This window comes from Rhinatrema bivittatum, chromosome 4 (assembly GCF_901001135.1).
Source record: "Rhinatrema bivittatum chromosome 4, aRhiBiv1.1, whole genome shotgun sequence".
Taxonomy (NCBI): Eukaryota; Metazoa; Chordata; class Amphibia; order Gymnophiona; family Rhinatrematidae; genus Rhinatrema; species Rhinatrema bivittatum.
Genome location: NC_042618.1, coordinates 132,866,180 through 132,890,221, shown reverse-complemented (window position 1 = coordinate 132,890,221; position 24,042 = coordinate 132,866,180). Strand labels below are relative to the sequence as shown.

Below are 24,042 nucleotides of genomic sequence, written 5' to 3'. Positions count from 1 at the left end.
CTGGGACACAGTGAAAAACTAGGCATCTAACTTAATCTTGTCTACTAATTGACTGATACCTTTTCAATGGCAAAGCTTGAGTACTGAGAATAGTTATTATTTATAGACATTTGATATTGTTAGAGCAACTCTCATCAGTGATTTATGGATATTTACTGTGTACACTGTGTTGAACATATTTTGGAAAGCTGTGGAATATAAGAAATGCTGAATAAAATAAAATTCTTACTCTTTCAGAAAAGAATCTTGCATCCTCCAGGAGACTACTCCCTCGAACAACCAAACGCTCAAACCTTAGGAGGCGAAGTCCAAAGAACAAAACTGGTCAGTATTGATGTAGGCTTGTTTGGGGATTTTCTCTCTCTCTAGTCTATATTTAGTTTTCATTTATGATCTTGCTCATGCTGTTTAACTTCTCTGTTTGGTCTGGCATGAAGTAGAGTAAAGCTCTGCAATGGTAAAGCGATCCCTTGACTAAAATTTGAGTGTTGCTAAAGCCATTCCTGTTTGCCTCAGACACAAGGGCAAGCCTCTCTTATTCCATGTATGACACCTTTATAAGATCCGCACTTTTTTACCCAATTAGATAAACCACAAAATGCTGTTAACAGACGCGCGCAAGCCAGTAATTCAGAGCCTTAATTGGGAGCTCTTTTAGGAGGAAAGAATCCTCACTTACTTCACTTACATGACAATAAAATATAATGTACCTTTATGTATAATACACACCCCAACTTAACTGCCCAAATCCCAAAAAACTCTGTGTATATATGCATACTCACTTTATGATAACCCCGCCCCTCCAAGTTCTGCAATTGTCTTCAGTCCCCATGTTGCTGGTCCCAGGTCTGCTGGCACTATTGTAGATCCCCCTCTGACTCTGCCGCCTTTTCCTCCACCTACAGCAGCACTGTGCAGATGGAGGCTGCGATGCTGAAGGGTACCACAAGACTACAGTAAGCCCCATTTGTTCAAATATGTGAAGTTTAAACTTCTGGGGTCACTAGAGTCTTGCAGGATCTGGCAACATGACCTCCAACTTTACAGTGCTGCTACGGGTAGAGGAAAAGGAGGCTGAGTGAGTGGGAATCCACACTAGTAGCCACATACTGGGAAGCCAGTAGTGTGGGTATTTTGGGCAGACATGGGACCACCTCATAGAAACATAGAAATGACGGCAGAAGAAGACCAAATGGCCCATCCAGTCTGCCCAGCAAGCTTTCGCACTTTTTTTTTCTCTCACATACTTATCTGTTTTTCTTGGTTCTTAGTAACCTTTTTTATTCTATTTCCCTTCCACCCCCGCCATTAATGTAGAGAGCAGTGTTGGAACTACATCTAAGTGAAATAGCTTAATTAATTTAAGGCAGGGGTGGGCAATTCCAGTCCTCGAGGGCTGCAAACCGGTTGGGTTTTCAGGATATTCTTAATGAATATGCATGAAAAAGATTTACATATGACTGAGGCAGAATGCATGCAAATCTCTCTCGTGCATATTCATTAGGGATATCCTGAAAACCTGATCGGTTTGCGGCCCTCGAGGACTGGAATTGCCCATCCCTGGTTTAGGGGTATTAACCACCGCAATAAGCAAGCTACACCCATGCTTATCTGTTTATCCAGACTATATAATTCAGTCCTTGTTGGTTGTTGCCTGAATATAGATCCACCTTTCTTCATTCCCCCCCTGCCGTTGAAGCAGAGAGCCATGCTGGCTTTGCATTGAAAGTGAAGTATCAGGCTTATTTGGTTTGGGGTAGTAACCACCGTAACAAGCAAGCTACTGCCCGCTTTTTTGTGAATGCAAATCCTTTTTTCCACATTTCCTCATTGCCGCTGAAGCTTAGAGCAATGTTGGAGTCGCATTAACCGTGTGTATGTTTATTGAATAAGGGTATTATCACCAGGTAGTAGCCATCATTCCCGTGAGCCACCCACTCTTCATTCACATCCTCTAGACTTTATGGATCCACAGTGTTTATCACACACCCCTTTGAAGTCCTTTACAGTTTTGGTCTTCACCACTTCCTCCAGAAGGTCATTCCAGGCATCCACCACCCTCTCCGTGAAGAAATACTTCCTGACATTGGTTCTGAGTCTTCCTCCCTGGAGTTTTAAATCATGACCCCTCGTTCTGCTGATTTTTTTCCAACAGAAAAGGTTTGTCGTTATCTTTGGATCATTAAAACTTTTCAAGTATCTGAAAGTCTGTATCATATCACCTCTGCTCCTCCTTTCCTCCAGGGTGTACATATGTAGATTCTTCAATCTGTCCTCATAAGTCATTCGATGAAGACCATCCACCTTTTTGGTCGCCCTTCTCTGGACCACCTCCATCCTGTCTCTGTCTCTTGGGAGATACGGTCTCCAGAACTGAGCGCAGTACTCCAGGTGAGGCCTCACCAAGGACCTGTACAAGGGGATCATCACTTCCCTTTTCTTACTCAATATTCTTCTCTCTATGCAGCCCAGCATTCTTCTGGCTTTAGCTATCACCTTGTCACATTGTTCACCGACTTCAGATCGTTAGACACTATCACCCCAAGGTCTCTCTCCTGCTCTGTGCACATCAGCCCTTCACCCCCCATTGAATACAGTTCTTATGGATTTCCACACCCCATATGCATGACTCTGCACTTCTTGGCATTGAATCTCAGCTGCCATATTTTCGACCACTCTTCTAGCTTCTTTAAATCCCGTCTCATTCTCTCCACTCCTTCCGGCGTGTCCACTCTGTTGCAGATCTTTTTTTTTTGTGTAAATATTTTTATTGGAGTACAGTAGGTAAAAGAGCATCTGAAAACACACAAAGTGCTAAGAGTGCGACAACAACATCAAGAAGAGCCATAGTGCAATGAAACACAAAACCAAGAGTCTGATCTGGAAGTCAGCTATGAAACACAGGACCCCAGTTAGGTAATCGCACAAAGAAACCAAACTGTAAACCGGTTGTTTTTTAACAATAATAAACTACAGAGATACCCTCCCCGCCTCCCCCCCCCCCCCTTTTTCCCCCGGGCAGAGCACTGGTGTATAAGCTAAGAAACAGAACATTATCAGCAGAGGTTACGAAGAGCCATATACTTAACTAATAAAGTTAGTGTAACGTGTAGAAGTCAAAAACAGGGGACAGAATACAAAAGTAATAATACACATCATGATATGACTCCAGATTCCTCCACTGGCAGAAGTTTCACATAGTCCTTCCATAATAATTGGATTTTTTGGTATTTCTCACTAGAACTGTGTTTGGCAGTTAAGAGTTCCATATGCATGAGGTTGTGAAATTTAGTTTTCCAGACTGGAATGTAAACAGGCGTGTGCTGAGTCCATTGCGCCAAAACCGCTGCCCGCGCAATAAGAATAATCTTTTGGAATAAGCCCTGTTGGAGGCCAGTAAGTTCGGTGTCCGCCAGCTCCCTCATGCCAAGGAGCCAAAGTCGAGGGTCTAGAGGAAGATCAAGTTGCCACATTGAATGAACTAAAGACTGCAAATACCCCCAGAAAACCTGTAAAGTTGGGCATGACCAAAAACAATGATAGAAATCAGGGTGTGAGGCGGCACATCGAGTACAGTGTATATCTGACGTAAGTCCCATATAATAAGCATGACATTGAGAGTAGAAAGCTTGGTGTAGAAACTTGTACGTCTGGTCCCGTAGCGTGACATTCACCACAGTTCGAGAGATATGTGTAAAGCAGGCCTGAAGGTCCCGCGAGGAGACAGCCTGTGGCAAAACCTTATTCCATTTTGCAGTAACGCTCTCCAAGGTTGGTGCTAAAGTCAGTATCGCCAGTGCCGAGTAATATTGGGAGGCAGACATTCTTTTCCCGTCCTCACCAATCAAAAAATCACGGACCTTGTGGCCCTGAAAAAAGGTCGGATTTGCCTTTTGCTCCTCCACCATAAAATGCCGAAGTTGTAAGTATCCATACAGATCAGAATGAGGGACAGAAAAACGGTCCATGAGGTCTTGAAAACTGCACAGCCGATAGCGATCTGCTTCCGACTCCAGGAGTTGGTACATACACTGTAAACCTTTAATTGACCACAACTTGAAGATCATTTGCGACATTCCGGGCTGGAATGTTTGACAGCCACGAATGGGTAAGCAAGTGGTCACTCCCGGAGTAAGTTTAAATTGCCGACACAGCCGCCTCCACACTTGACGCAGGGGCCGTACCACCACACTGGTAGTTATTAATTTTGGAAGGGAGGAGTCCGATAGGTGTAGAGTAGCCCCAGGAGCGTGTGGAGAGAGCCAAGCTGTGTAGTGGTCCATTGGAGAATAAAAAGCCGTGCCACAGATCCAGTCCCTTACATGCCGTAATAAACATGCTTGATTATAGCGCTCCAAATCCGGGCAATTGAGGCCTCCCTGTCCTTTGGGTTGCATTAGAGTCTTTAAGGGAATGCGGGCCTTTTTACCATTCCATAGATATTGCTGAAGTCCTTTGTTAACATCTCGCACATCCTGTTTCCTAAGCCATAGCGGCAACATATGAAAAAGATACAACCATTTTGAGATTTCCATCATCTTTAATAGCAAAATTTTTCCAGATAGTGACAAGGGTAAGTCCCTCCACGCCGCGAGATGGGTAAGCAATTTCTGCTTCAGAGGGGTGACATTTAACCCATAAAGCTTACTAGGTAAGGCAGGGATGTGGATACCCAGATACTTTAGAGAGGTGCCCACCCACCTCAAGGGGAAGGTACCCGGCCACGTCGAGTGCAAAGTCCCCAGTATATCCAAAGCCTCTGATTTTTCCACGTTGATTTTTAACCCGGAAAATGTCCCAAACACAGCCTGTAAATGGAGGACATGTGGTAAGGAGGCAGCAGGGTTACAAAGAAAAACCAACATATCGTCAGCAAAGGCCGCTACTTTGAAATTCCCATTCTTGTAATGGAGACCCTGAATAATAGAGGATTCAGCCAATTTCCTTAACAGGGGGTCAAGGGTAAGAATATATAGAATCGGGGATAGCGGGCATCCCTGCCGTACCCCACGTGCAATACCGAAGGCTTCCGATATAGTGTCATTAGCTACAATATGAGACATTGGTTGATGATATAGAATAGAAATGGCCTGTATAATCTTATTGGGAAACCCAAAACGCCGCAGGACAGAAAACATATAATCCCAGGAAACTCTATCAAAGGCTTTTTCTGAGTCAAACCCTACCGCCATGGATTCAAGACCAAGGGAATGCGATGTTTCTATGGCAGAGAGTAGGCGAATAACATGGGCCCCTGCATTTCGGCCCCCCACAAACCCTGCCTGGTACTGTGAAATAATAGAGGGCAAGACAGAATTCATTCTTTGTGCCAAAATCCTTGCATATAATTTTAAGTCGCAATTTAACAAAGATATGGGGCGGTAAGAGGAGGCTAAAGTGGAATCCTTCCCTGGTTTGGGCAAAACAGTAATAAATGCTTTGTTAAACGAAGGGGGAAATTGGTTAATATCACAAGCATGGTTGAAAAAGGCTGCTAAAGGCCCCGCCAACGAAGCACTCAGAATTTTATAATATTCTAAGGTAAACCCATCCGGACCTGGGGACTTATGGTTTTTACCTGTTTTAATAACACCCCGTATCTCCCCTTCAGTAATAGGTCTGCAAAGAAAATCCCTCTTGTCCTCTGGGACCTGAGGCAATCTTATATCTTGAAAGAAGGCCTCTTCTTCTGCCGAACCCCCTGCTCTGTCCTCACTGTAAAGTCTTTCATAAAAATCACGCAAAACTGTACAGATCTCTTTAGTAGAGGTAACATGATGGCCAAGGTGGGTTTTTAGGCCCCCAATAAAGGTTTTTCGGCGTTTTATGGCTACCATCCGTGCTAGTAATTTACTAGATTTATTCCCATACTGAAAGAAAAAATTTTCAGAGGCTTTAAGTGACTTTTGCGCCCGAAGATGAAGGTGGGAATTTAAGGCAGTGAGGCAAGCGTTATAGGCATCTTTATGCACCTGGGACGGAGAGTTAGCTAACACTCTCTGGGCTGTGTGGAGCTGGGAATCAAGCTGCAAAATGAGTGCGTTTAATTTTTTCCTCTGCGCAATAGAATAGGCTATAACCTCCCCTCTTAACACTACCTTGCTCGTTTCCCAGTATAGAGTGGGGTCTACTACATGCTGCTCATTATTCTGAGCATACTCATCCCACTTTGTCCGGAGATACAACTGAAAATCCTTATCTGCATGTAAAGATCCAGGGAAGCGCCACGTCCTCTGTCCTGTCCTGGGAGCAGCTAGCCAGAGGTCCACCCACACTGGGGCATGATCAGCTATCACAATAGATTCAATATCTGCTGTGTCCACCTTGTCCAACAAGGGTTTGGACAGTAAAATGTAGTCTATTCTTGACAAGGTATAGTGCGCCCTAGATATATGTGTATAAACTTTATTTTCTGGATTTAAGAGGCGCCAAACATCTAACAGCCCCAGACGTTTACAGAATTGGCGAACCCCAGAGTCCGCGGAGTCCTTGAAGCTTTTTGGAATGTAAGATTTATCCACGCCAGCCTGAAAAACACTATTAAAGTCTCCCACCAAAAGGAGTTCGCCCTGAGAGCTAGTTAGTAAAATATTAGTTACCTTAGTAACAAAGGCTGGGTCCGGAGTATTGGGAGCATATATAGTGCCAATAGTTACCGTGTTCCCTGCTAGAGTTCCTATAACTATTAAAAACCGTCCTTCCGGATCCTTAATTTCCTGGATAAGTGTAAAGGGGATATTCTTATTGATAAGTACCGCGACGCCTCCCTTCTTCCCCTTAGCTTCCGAGAAATAGCAAGCAGCAACCCAGTCCCTGCAAAGTTTCTTACTTTCAAGGGCAGTTAAGTGTGTTTCTTGTAAGCAGGCGATACCCACCTTTAAACGCTTTAAATGTTGGAAAACTTTCTTTCTTTTAATAGGGGTACCCAACCCATTAACATTCCATGAAATTATCCTGCATTTACTACCCATAACGGCCAAGGTATGGTGTGAGCCATAACACAGGATGAATAAAAAACGGAAGAGCAAGCTCCCAGCCTAACTCACCCTCCCTAGTAAAGAGCTGTGTCCAGCCAACAAAGGTGTTCATCACACAGAGAAATACCAGTAAGAAAGGAAAATGAAAATTCAAAAGCATACATAATCCCAATAACACCAGTGCCCTCCCCCCCACCCCCATCCCCGATCCCATAACCCCAACAACTAGTAACCCGTCCAGACACATAAGCCTGGTAGTGGAGTCAATCATGAGTGCTCGGACCTTCCAGAGCTCCCCCTCCCCCTCCATTTTAACTATATAGCCTTCCATGCGGTATTAATACTTAAGGGCTAGAATTCAGGGAGTCCAAGAACTTCGTAGCCTCTGCCACTGTTTCATACGATTGCCATTTGCCTTCATAATTAACGCGGAGCTTAGCTGGAAACTGCATGATAAACCGTAAGTTCTTGTCAATTAACTTTCCGCAAACAGGGGCAAAGGCTCTCCTCATTGCAGCCACCCTCGCCGAGTAGTCCGGTGCAAGCCGAACGTTTGCTCCCTGGAATTGCACGGTACCACATTTCCTAGCTGCTTGCATCAGTAGTTGCTTGTGATGGAAATTGAGTATTTTCATAATGACCACTCGCGGCCGTGACTGGTCTTGACCCTTGGCTCCCATCCGATGGGCCCGCTCGATTTCTAGACAGCCCTCCAATTCCGGCAGGCCCAAAGCCTCTGGCAGCCATTTTATAAGAGAAGGCCTAAGCAGGTGTTCCTCTACGCTTTCCGGTATTCCTAGGCATCGAATATTGGACCTGCGGGCCCTATTCTCAAGGTCATCAGTCTTAGCAATCTGCTCTTGTAGCATTTTATCAAAAGTAGCCACCTGCCCACGCAGGCCCGTGACTTCGTCTTCCAAGGAGGACGTGCGGTCCTCGATTTGATTGAGTCGTGGCGCATAATCCGTGATCACCTCTCTCAGGGCCCCAATCTGGTCTGAAATGCCCGTCAATTTGCAGTCCAAAGCCGCTAAGACTGCTTCTTTAATTTCAGTCACCGTAAGCGAAAGCGGCACAGTTACCTGTGCTTCGCTCTCCTGCATCGGCACAGCCGTTCCGGGCGCCATCTTGGGATCCGGCCCCTTGCCTTTTTCTTTATCACGTTTTGCCAGCTTAGGAGGCATGGGGGACGGCGTTTTGGACATAAACGAGGTAATCGACATAGGCTAAGTCCGTCTTGAGCAGAAAAGGGGTACCGCAGAAGATTGTTGCCAGTGGATGGAGGCGGAGGGGAGCCTGGCGTCCGGAGCGAGATCAGATGCGTCCGATCCCGTTCACCACATCACGTGACTCCCCCTGTTGCAGATCTTAGTGTCATCCGCAAACAGACAAACCTTACCTTCTATCCCATCCGCTATGTCGCTCACATAGATATTGAACAGGACCGGTCCCAACACCGATCCTTGCGGCACTCCGCTTAACACTGCTCTCTCTTCAAAGTAAGTTCCATTTATCATCACACATTGTCTTCTGTCTGTCAACCAGTTTGCAATCCAAGCCACCACCTCGGCACTTACTCCTAAGCTTCTCATTTTATTCACCAGCCTCCTGTGCAGGACTGTATCAAAAGCGTTGCTGAAATCCAAGTAGATGACGTCGAGCGCTCTTCTTTGATCCAACTCTCTAGTCACCCAGTCGAAAAAGTCAATCAGATTTGTTTGACAGGATCTTCCCCTGGTGAATCCATGCTGCCTCTGGTCCAGCAATTCTCCCGACTCTAGATAGTTCACTATTCTCTCTTTCAGCAGCATCTCCATCACTTTTCCCACCACCGAGGTGAGGCTAACCGGCCTATAGTTACCAGCCTCCTCTCTGCTCCCACTCTTGTGAAGCGGGACCCCCACCACTCTTCTCCAATCACTCTGCACCACTCCTGTTTCTAGGGATCTATTAAACAGATCACACAGCGCTCCCGCCAGCACGTCTCTGAGCTCCCTCAGTATCCTGGGATGAACCTCATCGGGCCCCATGGCTTTGTCCACTTTCAGTTTCCCCAGCTCTTCCCACACATTTTCCACTGTAAACGGAGGCTGACTCGAAGCAGATGCTGGAAAAACCTAAGCAGTGAAGCAAATGACAGAGAAACTAGGGAGATGCATGGCTGCTTTTAAACTTAAGATGGAAGAAGTTGCTGAAAAAAAAATTGTTACACAGTGATGGCACATAAGTTGAAAATTGAGAATAATATTTCGATTTTGGAAGAACTAAAGGGAATGGCTAAAGCAAGGGTTCTCAATCTGTTCTCAATCTAGTCCCTGGGACACATAGAAACATGATGGCAGAAAAAAAATATGGCCTATCTAGTCTGCCCATCTGCCTGACTAATTCAGTTTTACAATTCCCATCGCTTCCTCAGAGATCCCTGATTTTATCCCATGCGTTCTTGAATTCAGATACTATTTTTGTCTTCACCACCTCCACTGGGAAACTGCAGTGCAACCACTATCCTCTGTAAAGAAATAGTTCCTTAGATTACTCCTACCACTTTCATCCTCCTCTAATAACCCCTCGTTTTAGAGCCTCCTTTCCATTCAAAGAAGTTAGTCTTCTGTGCTTGGAAACCCTTTCTCTAGGGTATATCTCTGTACCCATATGCTTTAGAACAAAGACCATTGACCACTTTAATAGCCACCCTCTGGATTGATCCAAACCAGTTTATATTCTTTTTGAAGGTAAGGCCTCCAGAATTGAGGACAGTATTCCAAATGAGGTCTAACCAGTGAACTATATAGGGGCAATATCGCCTCACTTTTTCTGCTGATCATTTCTTTCCCTATGCAGCCATGGTGTTTGCCATGTTTCTGGTGTTTGCCATTTCATTATCCATCTGTTTGGCCACCTTAATATTATCATAAATGATCACCCCCAGATTCTGCTCTTATTTAATGCTTAGAAGAATTTCACCCCAATACCCTTGGGTTTTTGCAGTCTAAATGCATAGCTCTACATTTTTTTAGCATTAAATCTTAGCTGCTGGATCTTAGACCATTCCTTGAGCTTCACTAGATCCCTCCTTGCCTTTTACACCTTTCTGCTTGTCTACCCTGTTAGAGATTTTGGTATCATTAACAAAAAGACAGTTTTCCAACAATCCTTCCACAATGTCGTTAATAAAAATGCTGAAAAGAAGCTGTTCGAAGACTGATTCCTGAAGCACTCTGCTAGTAATGCCTCCCATCCTCAGAGTGAAATCCATTTACCACTATAATTTGTTGCCACCCACTCTCTTTAGGGCCCATGCCAAGGGCGCTCAATTTACTTATAAATCATCTATGTGGAACCATGTTGAACTTGGATTCCAGTAAGACCTTCATGACATTCATTGTTGTCCTTTGATTGGGTGACCAAAGTTGGATCAAAGAAATTGATCAGATTTATCTGACAAGATCTACCTCTGGAAAAACCATGCTGCCTTGGATCTTGTAATCCATTGGATTCCATAAACTGCATTATCTTCTGTTTTAGCAGTCATTCCATTAATTTGCTCACTACAGAGGTTGGTCTAACTGGCCTGTACTTCCCAGCCGCCGCCTCATGTCCACTTTTTATGAATTGGAGTGGAGGAGTAGTTTAGTGGTTAGAGCAGCAGGATATGAACCAGGGAAGCCAGGGCTCAAATTTCACTGCCGCTCCTTGTGAGCTTGGGCAAGTCACATACCCTCCGTTCCTCGGGTATAAAATTAGATATTATGCCCTCTGGGAATGGGGAAATATTTACAGTACCCAAATGTAATCCGCTTTGAAGTGCCAGAAAATATGCTCTTCTCCAGTTCTCTGGAACAAATCTTGAATCTAAAGAGGCATTTATTTATTTATTTATTCTTTTAGGATGCTAAATGGAAACAATTTTATTCAGAGCGATGTACAACATTAAAATACCAATAAACAATATTGACCAGCATAAAATCATACATTAAAATGATGACGTAATCGGTTACAAATAAAAATTAAAGCAGTAACCCCTAGCAGAAACTACAAATTTTCATAAGGTTATAATTAAAACAACCAGGCTTTTACTTGCTTCCTGAAGACAAAATAATTTGTTTCCAGTCTTACTTCCCAGAGCAGTCAAATCTTCTGTAAATTCTCTTGGTACCTTCAGATGTATCCTGTCTGGCCCTATCACCTTATTTACTTTGTTAGCTCTTCAAGAACATGCTTTTCTGAAAATCGGTTGAGGTTTAACTCACTTGCAATCTTTTGTGTTCATTTTATGTGGTCCTGCTTCTTGCCTTTCCACAGTGAACACCAAACAGAATTATTTGTTAGGCAATTTTGCTTTCTCCTCATTAGTCTCTACATATTCCTCCCCTTCACCTTAGAGTCTCACAATGCCACTTTTGCTCTTCCTTCTATCACTAACATATCTAAAAAAAAAAGTGTCTTGTTCCCCCCATTTTATCATCTTAGCTATTTTTTCTTCCATTTGAATTTTTGTTTTCCTGACTGTTTTCCCAGTTTCGTAGCATTTCCAGATTTTATCACCTGTCTTCCTCCTTTCTGTGATCTCTTGTAGTTTATAAATAATAACCTTTCTCCCTTTATCTTTTCAGCTACTATTTTAGAAAGAGTAGCTTTCTTAGGTTGTTTTTGTTTTTTTTTTTTATGTAGGTTTCAATTTTGGCGCTATTGTGGACAATGCTTTGAAGTCTTCAGCTCAATCTGTGGCAGTGTCTAAAAAAGGAAATAGAATGCTAGAAATTATTTGGAAAGGAATTGATATCAAAACAGAATATAATATTCTTGTAACAATGTGTGATGCGATTGCTCCTAGAGAATTGTATGCAACTATAGTTGCCAATTCTCAAAAAACACATAGCGAAAAAAGAAAAGGTACAGGGAAGGGCTACAAAAATAATTAAGGGATGGAATAGCTCCCGTTTGAAGAGAAGTTCCACAGGTTAGAGCTCTTTAGTTTAGAGATAAGGAGACGTGATGATAGAGGTGTACAAAATCATGAGTGATGTGGCACAAGTCAATAGGGAACAGTTATTTACTTTTTCTAATACTAGGGCTAGAGAACACACCATGAAGCTAAATATTAGATTTATATTTAAATCTTTTATTATTAATAGGCATGAACCATACATACAAGTGCTGGCACTTGCTTGTTTCTGGTAAGCGCCAGGACAAGAGTAAAATTACATAGAGCTTAAAGTTTTACAATTTTCTCCCCCCTCAGACCTTCCCCCATTACATACTGAAAAGCTAACCCAAATAGCAATAACAAATATACACCATTACATCTGAGACTGATCCGCCATCTTCTTGAGCCATATCCTTCTCTCCCCTCCCTCCCCCTTACCCTTTCAACACCAAGAGTTCTGTTGACCTCTTTGCACACAGCATAAGCAATTAGGTAACCCAAAGACATACAATGTGCCCACCAGAACTGTTATACTAACGAGCCTTTTCATTAAATTAAATTTGTAATATGTATTCATGCAATATGCAGAGTCATACTCACTAAGGGTAGTTAAGCACCAGACTCCTCACTTTAGGGGGAAAGTGATTGTAGATACTTATCCCAATTTGCCATAAATCACAATTTATTTTTAAAAGAGCTTATAGTATTTACATTTTCTAATTGCATTAGTGCATGCAAATTATTTTCACGTAGATAAACAGCTGAATTAGCCATGCTGTCTGGGACGTCCTCCCGTTCTGTAGGTGGCGGAGCTCTCACAGCAAAGTTCTAAGTCTTGCTACAGTGTATGCCTGCTTGGCATCTCCCCCTCCCCTGTGTAGAGTCTCCTCAGTCCATTTTTTTCCGCGAGCCTGACAGCACGCGGAGCTCTCTGCCTCCTCCAGCTTTTTTCTCTGAGAGAAAAGTTTGTTTTTCAAAAAAAGATTTCTGAAGTTTTAATTACTTCTTAGTAGTTAGGCTTAACTACATTTCAAAATTTTCTTAAAGTCACTTAAAAAATGCTTCATCCAGGATTCAAATTCTGTGACTGTGGGAAAAATGTCTGTCACAGACAGGCATCTTAAATGTTATATTTGTCTGGGGCCCCAGCATGAACAGAGTACTTGTGCTGATTGCGGATGCATGTCCCCCAGAGCACAACATCAAAGAAAAGCCAAAGTTGAAAAAATTGAGGAGTTGAGAAAATTAACAGTAGGATATGCCCCCTCAGAGGAATCAGCAAAATCCTCCCCAGGGCCGCAGCGCACCCCGAAAGAGCCGGAACGGTCGTGTGCAGTGTCGCTGAGTCACACTGCATCGATTGCTCCACACAAAACATCATCCAGAGTGGGCGATGCACCCAGTGGAGCGAGTGCGTTGACCATCATCGCACCGGCACCTTGACGCTCCTCATACATCTAAGTCAAGCCATGCTTCGGGCTTGAAGCAGCTTCAGCATTCCTCGATGCATCGACGCAGTTTAGAGCCAATGCATCGCAAAAAACATGTGCATTCGACTCCAGCGACTCATAAGGCCTCTCAACCCCCCCAAAAAGCATATATCAGGACATAAAAGGAGAAGGGAACCTTCTCCACTCCTAGTTTTGGAAGATGATCTCGCATCCTCTCCTCCAGGACACTCTTCCTTGACAATTCAGTCTGAACCAGAGGAATCATTACCAAAGAAACTGCATAAATCATCAAAAGATAGACCCAGTCCGGCTGGACACCCTGTACCGACTCCTATGGAAACACCACTGACTACTTCCACACAACATGTACTAGCATCTCAGGCAATGTCTGAAATTTCCATGATCTTAGTAAATTTTTTAGCATCTTTGGCTAATCTGGAGCAACCTACTGGTCAACTACCATTAGAGACACCCCAGTTGCCTTCAGATAACCCTATTCTGGGCACTGAACCACCACCACCAGCGTTTTCGCCACTAACATCCTCCCCTGGATCTTCTACGGGATATCCATCCGACCAGCCAGAGCCAATTTCACCTCCGGAAGATCTTACATATTCGAAATTCCTGGAGAAGGTAGGAAACACCCTGGGAATAGAAACCAGAAAATTACCAGATCCCAGATGAGCGGTCCTCGGACTACTGAAGGTTTTCAAGACACCATCAGAACCAATAGCTCTGCCTTCCCATGAGGTACTTGACACCCTCATGAAAAGAGCTTGGGAAACACCTCTCACAGGACAGGTTACTTCAAGAAAATCTGAGCTAAAGTACAGGATGCGAAAATCTTCCTACTACACCCACCTACAACTACCGCACGCATCAGTGGTGGTAGAATCCGCCATGGAAAAGGTGCACAAAACACGACTTCATGCCAACATGCCTCCAGGTCGTGAAAACAAGCTTATGGATGACTTCGGGAAAAAGAGCCTTTCAATCAGGCATGTTAAATGCCCGAATTCAACAGCATCAGTTCGTAATAACCCAATATCTGTTTGAATGCTTACAATTATTAAAGCCAAAACTACAGGAATCATCTGATGCTCAGCTGCCAACCGAATTCCACAATATGGAGGAGGGACTGCGCCACCTTATACGCACAGTATATGAAGGCTTTGAAACTTCATCAAAATCTACAGCTAATGTGATTGCCACAAGAAGACTTGCTTGGTTAAGGGCTAGTGCGATAAGGGAAGATGTACAGGAAAAACTAGCGAATCTCCCTTGTCTCCCAGACAATTTATTCGGAGATCATTTCAAAGACACCATATCGCAACTAAAAGAACAAAAGCTGGCGGTCCAATCTTTGACCACTCCAACTACCTTCCCATATTATAGAGGATATTACCGCTCTTACAGGCGATTTCAATATCAACGGCGACAGTTCAGACCTTATCCACCTTCCAGTCTAGCCTATTATACTCCATGCGCTTTTTCGTCGCAAATTCAAATATCCCGTCAGCGATAAAGAACTCCTAGGCAGACAAAAAATCCTCGGGCTCAGGCACAGCCTGCGACTTCTAAGAGTTTTTAGACCATCGGAAACCACTGCTACCTCCCTTAGTCGGTGGCAGATTAACTCAATTCTTGTCTGCATGGACATCCATAACCACCGACAGCTGGGTATTAAGCATTATAAAACAGGGTTATGTGTTAAATTTCAAAACCCCTCCCCTGTTACCACATTGGATACCCGAAAAAAATCAACACAAGCATTCTCAAAACTTACACCTAGAGATCAACAACCTCCTACAACAACAATGCATACAGGAACTCCCGGTGTTGCATCCCCGCACCGGTTTCTATTCCCCATACTTCTTCATTCCAAAGAAATCAGGAGGACTTCGTCCAATCCTAGATCTCCGGTCACTCATCAAACATCTCAAAACAGAGAAATTCACGATGACTTCTCTCAAGTCTATTCTGCCCTTCATTCAACCCAGAGACTGGATGTGTTCCATCGATCTCAAAGACGCATATTCACAAATACCAATGCACCGAGCCTCCTGGCAGTACCTTTGTTTCATGGCAATGAATCGTCACTTCCAATACAAGGTTCTTCCATTTGACCTCTCATCAGCACCCAGAGTGTTTACAAAATGCCTAGTGATAGTGGTGGCCCATCTAAGTCGCCAGGATATTCAAATATTCCCTTACCTGGACGACTGGCTTCTAGTAGCACCCAGCCCCTCTATCCTACAGAACAATCTTCTAAAGACAATCCAATGTCTAGACATGTTAGGACTACTAGTCAACTATGAAAAATCAAATCTACACCCAATACAGGTGTTACAATTCATAGGAGCCATCATAGACTCTACAAAAGACAAGGCTTTCCTTCCTCAACCAAGAGCAATAGCTCTAACAACTCTGGCACAACATCTATCCCACTCATTAAAGGTACAAGCCCGTCAGATTTTGATCATACTTGGCCATATGGCGGCTTCGATATATGTAGTCCCACAAACACGACTACACATGAGACAATTGCAGTGGGGCTTAAAAGCCCAATGGAAATAATACTCCAACCATCTCTCCACTCCAGTTTCAGTGACAAACAGCATGAAACAGGATTTGAATTGGTGGCTGCATTCACCAGCCCTTACTATGGGAGCTTCCTTAAGACCTCTGGTTCATCGGATAGTACGACAGATGCCTCCCCGAAAGGCTGGGGAGCCCATCGTACCCGCCTAGAAACTCAGGGCCCCTGTAACGCATGGGAGAGGAAGCAACAAATAAACCTCTTAGAACTTTGCGCGATTCGGAACGCACGTCAAGCCTTCCTTCCTCAACTACAAGGAAAAATTGTCATGATTCACACAGACAACCAGGTAGCGATGATCTACATCAACAAAGAAGGTGGGTCAGGTTCCTGGACACTGTGCCAGGAAGCGGTATCAATTTGGGAATGGGCAACAGCCAACTCCATCATTCTGCAAGCAACATATCTTCCAGGGATAGACAACACCAGAGCAGACAAACTCAGCAGAATTTTCCATCCCCATGGAACACAATCGGAAAGTCCACCATTTTTGCTCCATTTATCCCAGCCCACATCGGATGTCACAAGATGCATTCCTCATGGACTGGTCACATGACCTACTTTACGCTTTTCCCCCTACACCACTAATTTCACGCACAGTACAGAAATGCATCAGGGACAAAGCAAATCTCATTCTCATAGCTCCAGCATGGCCCAGCAGCTATGGTACGCATATCTAGTTCAACTCTTGATAGACACTCCAATGCCACTGGGAGACAACCCTCATCTACTTACACAAGCCGGGGGAACACTTCTCCATCCACTCCATTCTGTGTTGAACCTAACAGCATGGAGGTTGACTGGCTGCTATTTCAAGACCTAAACCTCCCACCTCAAGCAGAAGATATCCTACTTTCCTCCAGAAAACCTTCCACCCTGCTCATGTATTTCCACATACTGTATCAGAAAGGATTAGCGATGGCTTCCCTCAGAGTCCACCTCTGTGCCATAGCTGCTTTAATGCACCAATTTCCACTCATCCTCTCATCTCTAGATTTATGAAGGGCGTTTTAAGACTCCGCCCACCGGGCTCAAAACCACCTGTACCATGGGACTTAAATTTAGTTTTGGAGCAACTAATGCTTCCCCCTTTCGAACCATTAAACGCCTGTCACCTCAGATACCTGGTGTGGAAAGTACTCTTTCTCACAGCCCTCACCTCAGCAAGACATGTCAGCGAGCTACAAGCGCTAGTCCATTACCCACCTTACCTAGTATTTCATCACGACAAAGTGGTTCTACGACCACACCCATCTTTCCTTCCCAAGATGGTTTCATCATTTCATCTCAATCAATCCATCACTTTACCAACCTTCCACCCTCGTCCTCACACTGATGAGGCTCAATGATGTTTGCACACATTATACTGTAAGCGAGCACTGGCATATTATAGACAACGAACGGCTTCTCCTTCAAGACCTTCACAATTATTTCTATCCTTTAATCTGAATGCACGAGGAGTACCAGTCTCCAAAAGAACTTTGTCAATCTGGATAACAAATTGCATCCATTTCTGCTACGAGACGAAGTCAACACAACTTTCGTCCAACCCTAAAGCACACCAAGTCAGAGCAGTAGCAGCTTCTGTTGCCCATCTTTGTGAGGTTCCAATCCTGGACATTTGCAAGGCAGCCACTTGGTCCTCACTGCATACTTTTACCACTCACTACTGTTTAGACAAACTGGCTTCGTCAGACGCCTCCATGGGTATCTCAAACACCACAAGAGACTATCCGCACTCTACCTCAGCAATTTGAGCACCCACATCAAGAACAAAATCAAAACAGCTCAGATTGCTAGCTGGGGACTCCCAGACAGCATGGCTAATTCAGCTGCTTATCTACATGAAAAGAGCAAGTTTGCTTACCGTAAACGGTGTTTTCCATAGATAGATGAATTAGCCATGCTGACCCTCCCGCCTCCCTGGACAGTCTTGCACTATATACTTGCTTAATTACGAACTGAAGAGACTCTACACAGGGGAGGGGGAGGTGCCAAGCAGGCACACAATGTAGCAAGACTTAGAACTTTGCTTTGAGAGCTCCGCCACCTACAGGACAGGAGGACATCCAAGACAGCATGGCTAATTCATCTGCTATCTACGGAAAACACTGTTTACGGTAAGCAAACTTGCTCTTCTCCATGCCCAATACATAGGAGCACCCATATCACACTACACCTATAATATGGCCTTTTTTTCACCAGTAGAAAGACTTTCCAGATAAATAAGCAGTCTCCTTTACCCACAGATTTAAAATGAATTCTAGAAAGTGTTTTTTCAGTCAGTGAATAATTAAATGATGGAATTTTCTGCCAGAGAATATGGTCAAGGCTAATAATTTAACAGAGCTTAAAATAGGTTTGTAAAAGTTTCTAGAGGACAGGTCTATTAACCATTATTTAGTCAGATAGCCTTGGGCGTTTCCACCTCGTGCTACTGGGAGCAAGAAGCATAAAATGGGATTTCTAATTTGGGATATGACAGGTACTTCCATGTGACCGGGACTGGCCACTGTCAGAGACAGGATAATGGGCTTACAGGACCCCTGGTTAGACCCAGCTTGGCACTTATGTTCTTATCATTGAGTTCAAATGTTTTGTGTATTTCTAAAATTCCCTTTTAAGCACCCTGGTTATGAGATTAATGGAGTGATCTTCTTTTGAGAAATATTGCTTTTACTTTCTGTAATGTGAACCTGCCATTATCCACCATAGCATATGATTATCACTCTCTTGAAGAGAGAGTTTCATCATGGCAGAATAAAGTCTACAAAATAGCATGTGGCAACTAAGATATTACTTAACCAGTTGATTGATTGCAATCTTACTCAGGAAAAATTAAATGCCTTGGATTGATAAGCAGCTATTTCAGTCTGGATTTGATAGCAAGGAATTTCCATTTCATTTTTTGTCTAAATTGGAGCCTTGCTTTTAAATCCAGACTTGTATTTTTTTCCTGTAGGATTGACACACTTTTATCAACCAACTCTCTCCTGGTACTGTGCAAAATCTAGCTTGGGAAATATCTTGGAGTTATGTGAAACATGATATAGACAATATATAGCAATGCAGAAGGTTAGCTCTTTATTTTCCTTTAGTCTCTTGCACATTTTTATGTCCTATCCCTCGCATGTCTCTTCCACTCATAATGAAGACCACCCGAAGCCCCCACTGAGTGCCTCTTGTGATCAGTATTAGGGATGTGAATCGTTTTCCATATCGTCTTAACGATAGAAATCGTGTGGCAGGGCAAGAAAATCGTCTTAGGCACGATTTTTTAGTTAAAAAATCGTTAAAAATCGTTTTTTCCGATTAGTGCGCACTAACTCGAGTTAGTGCGCACTAACGGGAGTTAGTGCGCACTAACTGGGAGTTAGTGCGCACTAACTGAAAATGATACAATTTGACACTTTTCAGGTCAGTTAAGGTCAGTTTAGGAATGAATATGTATTCCTATTGGCTGCCCTCTTATTTATTCATGTTACCAAGTTTCCTACTGACAGTATATGGGGGATGGGAAATGGAAACAGTTGGTAGCTTGACAAAACAAGTAATGTGATCAGTCAATGTGACTAGAACTTGTGCCCTAACCCTGATACCAGGGGTATTGTGATCTTCCTGCACACAGTGCCCTATCCCTATTAATACCAGGAGTGTTGTGATCTTCCTGCACACAGTGCCCTATCCCTAATACCAGGGGTGTTGTGATCTTCCTGCACACAGTGCCCTATTCCTGATACTGGGGGTGTTGTGATCTTCCTGCACACAGTGCCCTATTCCTGATACCGGGGGTGTTGTGATCTTCTTGCACACATCCCGGTATCAGGGATAGGGCACTGCATGCAGGAAGATCACAACACCCCTGGTATTAATAGGGATAGGGCACTGCATGCAGGAAGATCACAACACTCCTGGTATTAATAGGGATAGGGCACTGCATGCAGGAAGATCACAACACCCCTGGTATCAGGGATAGGGCACTGTGTGCAGGAAGATCACAATACCCCGGAGGAGTGAGGGTCAGGCAGCTCCCCCCTGTCTGTGAAGCCAGCCTCTCACTAGTAATGCAGGGAGGGAGCTGTCTCAGACTTCACCATCCTCCCTCCCCCCCCCCTCACCCACACACCATTCACTAGCTGGGACATGGGGGAAGTCAGGAGTGAGGGTCAGGCAGCTCCCCCCTGTCTGTGAAGCCAGCCTCTCACTAGTAATGCAGGGAGGGAGCTGTCTCAGACTTCACCATCCTCCCCCCCCCTCACCCACACACCATTCACTAGCTGGGACATGGGGGAAGTCAGGAGTGAGGGTCAGGCAGCTCCCCCCTGTCTGTGAAGCCAGCCTCTCACTAGTAATGCAGGGAGGGAGCTGTCTCAGACTTCACCATCCTCCCCCCCCCCCCTCACCCACACACCATTCACTAGCTGGGACATGGGGGAAGTCAGGAGTGAGGGTCAGGCAGCTCCCCCCTGTCTGTGAAGCCAGCCTCTCACTAGTAATGCAGGGAGGGAGCTGTCTCAGACTTCACCATCCTCCCCCCCCCCCTCACCTACATACCATTCACTAGCTGGGACATGGGGGAAGTCAGGAGTGAGGGTCAGGCAGCTCCCCCCTGTCTGTGAAGCCAGCCTCTCACTAGTAATGCAGGGAGGGAGCTGTCTCAGACTTCACCATCCTCCCCCCCCCCCCCCTCACCCACACACCATTCACTAGCTGGGACATGGGGGAAGTCAGGAGTGAGGGTCAGGCAGCTCCCCCCTGTCTGTGAAGCCAGCCTCTCACTAGTAATGCAGGGAGGGAGCTGTCTCAGACTTCACCATCCTCCTCCCCCCCCCCCCTCACCCACACACCATTCACTAGCTGGGACTTGGGGGAAGTCAGGAGTGAGGGTCAGGCAGCTCCCCCCTGTCTGTGAAGCCAGCCTCTCACTAGTAATGCAGGGAGGGAGCTGTCTCAGACTTCACCATCCTCCTCCCCCCCCCCCCTCACCCACACACCATTCACTAGCTGGGACATGGGGGAAGTCAGGAGTGAGGGTCAGGCAGCTCCCCCCTGTCTGTGAAGCCAGCCTCTCACTAGTAATGCAGGGAGGGAGCTGTCTCAGACTGGTATCAGGGTTAGGGCACTGTGTGCAGGAAGATCACAACACTCCTGGTATTAATAGGGATAGGGCACTGTAAGAGATGACTGTAGTAGATTGAATAAAGATCTGATGTTTCTGCTCTCCTCACACCAAACAAAAACAACACACAAGCAGAGAAGCCCTTCTTACAAAGCTGAGCTAGTGAGTTAAGTAGGAGGAAAAGTAAACATACTTGTGCCAGTGTGGCTACTTAAAAAATACACTTACCAACAATCAATTACATATATTTGAACTGTGTACAGTTCCAGCCAGGACCACCTTTCTAAAATGCACAGTGATTGGCAAATTCAACATGCACTAGCATTTCAGGTGCCTGCTAACAAAAATAATAAACAAACAAGTTCTAGTCACGTGAGTGCTGATCATTACATTACTTTTTTTGTCAAGCTTCCAACTGTTTCCATTTCACATCCCCCCAACCATTACCTCAGTATTAGCCTTGGTAACATCAATAGATAAGAGCACAGCCAGCCAATAGGAATACATACATACATATTCATTCCTAAGTGACCTTTACTGACCTGGGAAGTGTGAACACTTTGTTTCATTTTCTGTTGGTGTTCGTTAGTTTCCAGTTCCATTTCCCATCCCCCCAACCATCACCTCAGTGGTAACCTTGGTAACATCAATAGATAAGAGGGCAGCCAGCCAATAGGAACACATATTCATTCCTAACTGACCTTCAGTGACCTGGAAAGTGTTTATTTGTATCATTTTCAGTTAGTGCGCACTAAATCGAGTTAGTGCGCACTAACGGGGAGTTAGTGCGCACTAACACGATTTAACGATTTTTAACGATAAATCGTTAGAATTTCTATTGTATCGTGTTCTATAACGATTTAAGACGATATAAACATTATCGGACGATAATTTTAATCGTTGAAAAACGATTCACATCCCTAATCAGTATATTCTGTCTGGTTATGATCCTTGTTGATGCTTCAAGAGTCATGGGTTGTAGCCCAGGGTTATGCTGCTCATTTGGAACTTAAGATCATTCAACATTTTTGGGGTGACCTCTGGACTCCTTTGCCCTTTACTTCCTCTTTCATGCAGCAAATACTTGTAGCACCTTCAAGTGGCTTTGAGATCAGTGGATAGCATCTCCCTAAATTTTTTTTCAGAGCTCTTGCTAGTGCTGCTGTTAACCTATGGGGGATACAAGTCTTCTGGTAATTTTTGTGTGCAGTTAAATTTATGGGAAAATGTATCTTAGTCCATCGTCTGTGATACCACCAATACCTATTGGCATTCTGTTTTTTTCCTTTATATCACAGACTATAAGGAAGAAACACAGCAGCCTATGGTGGAAAGCACAAGTGGTGAATTAAGCACCAGCACATCAGGTAAAGAAATGTCTTGGATTTTTTTTCTCCTTATAAATTTAGTTTTGGTAAAGATGCTTTATTGCTAGCACTAGAAGTTGACTGATGGTGAAGATATTGCTTGCCCCGGGAAATGACATGGGTTAGAAAGCATGGTCGGCAAATTGTCAGCATGCATTAGCACTCCACTTCTCGCTTCTGGGAGTGAGCAGCATGAAATGGGCTTTAAATGGGATCTGATGGGCACTTCATGTGACCCAGGCTGGCCACTGTCAGAAACAGAATGTCAGGCTTGATGGATCATTGGTCTTACCTAGCATGGCATTTATTATGATGGTGATGATTTCTACGAGCATATAAAAGCCATGAAGAAGTGTGTATAGAGTTTAAAAAAAAAAAAAAAAGGCAGAGTTTGACTACTTTATTTGAAGGGTAAAGGCGTGTGTAAAATATATTTTCATTCAATATCAAACATTCTCCCTCTTTTTTTTTTCCTTTTTCTCTGTTCCCAGTATCTCTTGGGTCTGTCTGGGTTGGTGAAGCACTACATAGTAACAGATGCAGTGTGGGTAGGGCTGTCACTTTCCAAAAAAAAAAAAAAAAGCTATGAACCTTTTTCTTTTTATAGCAGGGGCCAGCAGTAACTCATTGTAAGGCACATGGGCCAGGGACTGAAGCAGCACATGCTCTGCTTCCAGGCCTTTCCCTGTATGGAACCCAGGAGGGAGTCTGGCCACTGCAAGGCCTGGGAGCAGAGTGCATGCTGTCTCATTCTCTGGCCTGCATACTGTAATATTGAGCTACTGCTATTAAACCTCAAACCAACTTTTGTTTTTGCAGACGGGGAGGTGGAACATTGTCTCCCACCTCTCTCACTCTTCTGCTGCGATTAAGAGTAACTTAAAATGGGTAGACAAACTAAGGCCCATGGGCCAAATCCAGCCTTATCAATACCTTCTTTCGGCCCATCTACCTTTCTTAAAAGTAGCATTATGTGTGGCCCACGATGTTCTTACCAGCCTGCCTGAAGTCATCATCAGAAGTGGGAAATGTCACCTTTGACACGCTGAAATGTGCAACATCAGGTCAGGCCTTTGACGTCAGGCATGCGGGCAGATAGGTCAACATTGTGGTCTGGGCTGGACATGCCTTTTTCTTCAGCAAGCCAATCTGTGCAGCAGCTGCCGCCTCTTGCTTCTTAACTGCAGCAGCTACCTACACGAGGAAGCAGCAACCGTATTTTCTCACAGGACAAGCAGGATGGTAGTCCTCACACGTGGGTGACATCATCAGGATGGAGCCCAATCACGGAACACTTTTGTCAAAGTTTCTAGAACTTTGACTGGCACCTACTGGGCATGCCCAGCATGGCACTAACCTTGCATCCAGCAGGGGTCCCCCTTCAGTCTCTTTTTTTCCGTGCAGCAGTAGCCATGCGGGTTAAGGAGCTCTCCAGAGATTCCTGACAGGAATTTCCTCATGGAACTTTTTCAAAAAATTTCAAACAATTTCTACCCCATAGGGATCCCCCTATCGATTCCGTAGTCCGCGGTCATAAGGTAAGGCTTTACCCTCATTTGCGGTCGATTCCCGTCGAGTTTTCCCTTTGGGGCCTACTGGCCA

At 44.5% G+C, this 24,042-nt stretch overlaps 1 protein-coding gene across 2 annotated transcripts in view; it reads left to right on the top strand.

Moving 5' to 3' along the window:
* ZFYVE26 (zinc finger FYVE-type containing 26) overlaps positions 1-24,042 on the top strand; it is a 269,914-nt gene that overhangs the window by 69,342 nt on the left and 176,530 nt on the right. For both annotated transcript variants that reach the window (XM_029598857.1, XM_029598858.1), the window contains exons 11-12: positions 238-324; positions 22,372-22,440. In XM_029598857.1, the coding sequence (XP_029454717.1) occupies positions 238-324; positions 22,372-22,440 (156 nt within the window). The remainder of the gene's footprint in view (positions 1-237; positions 325-22,371; positions 22,441-24,042) is intronic.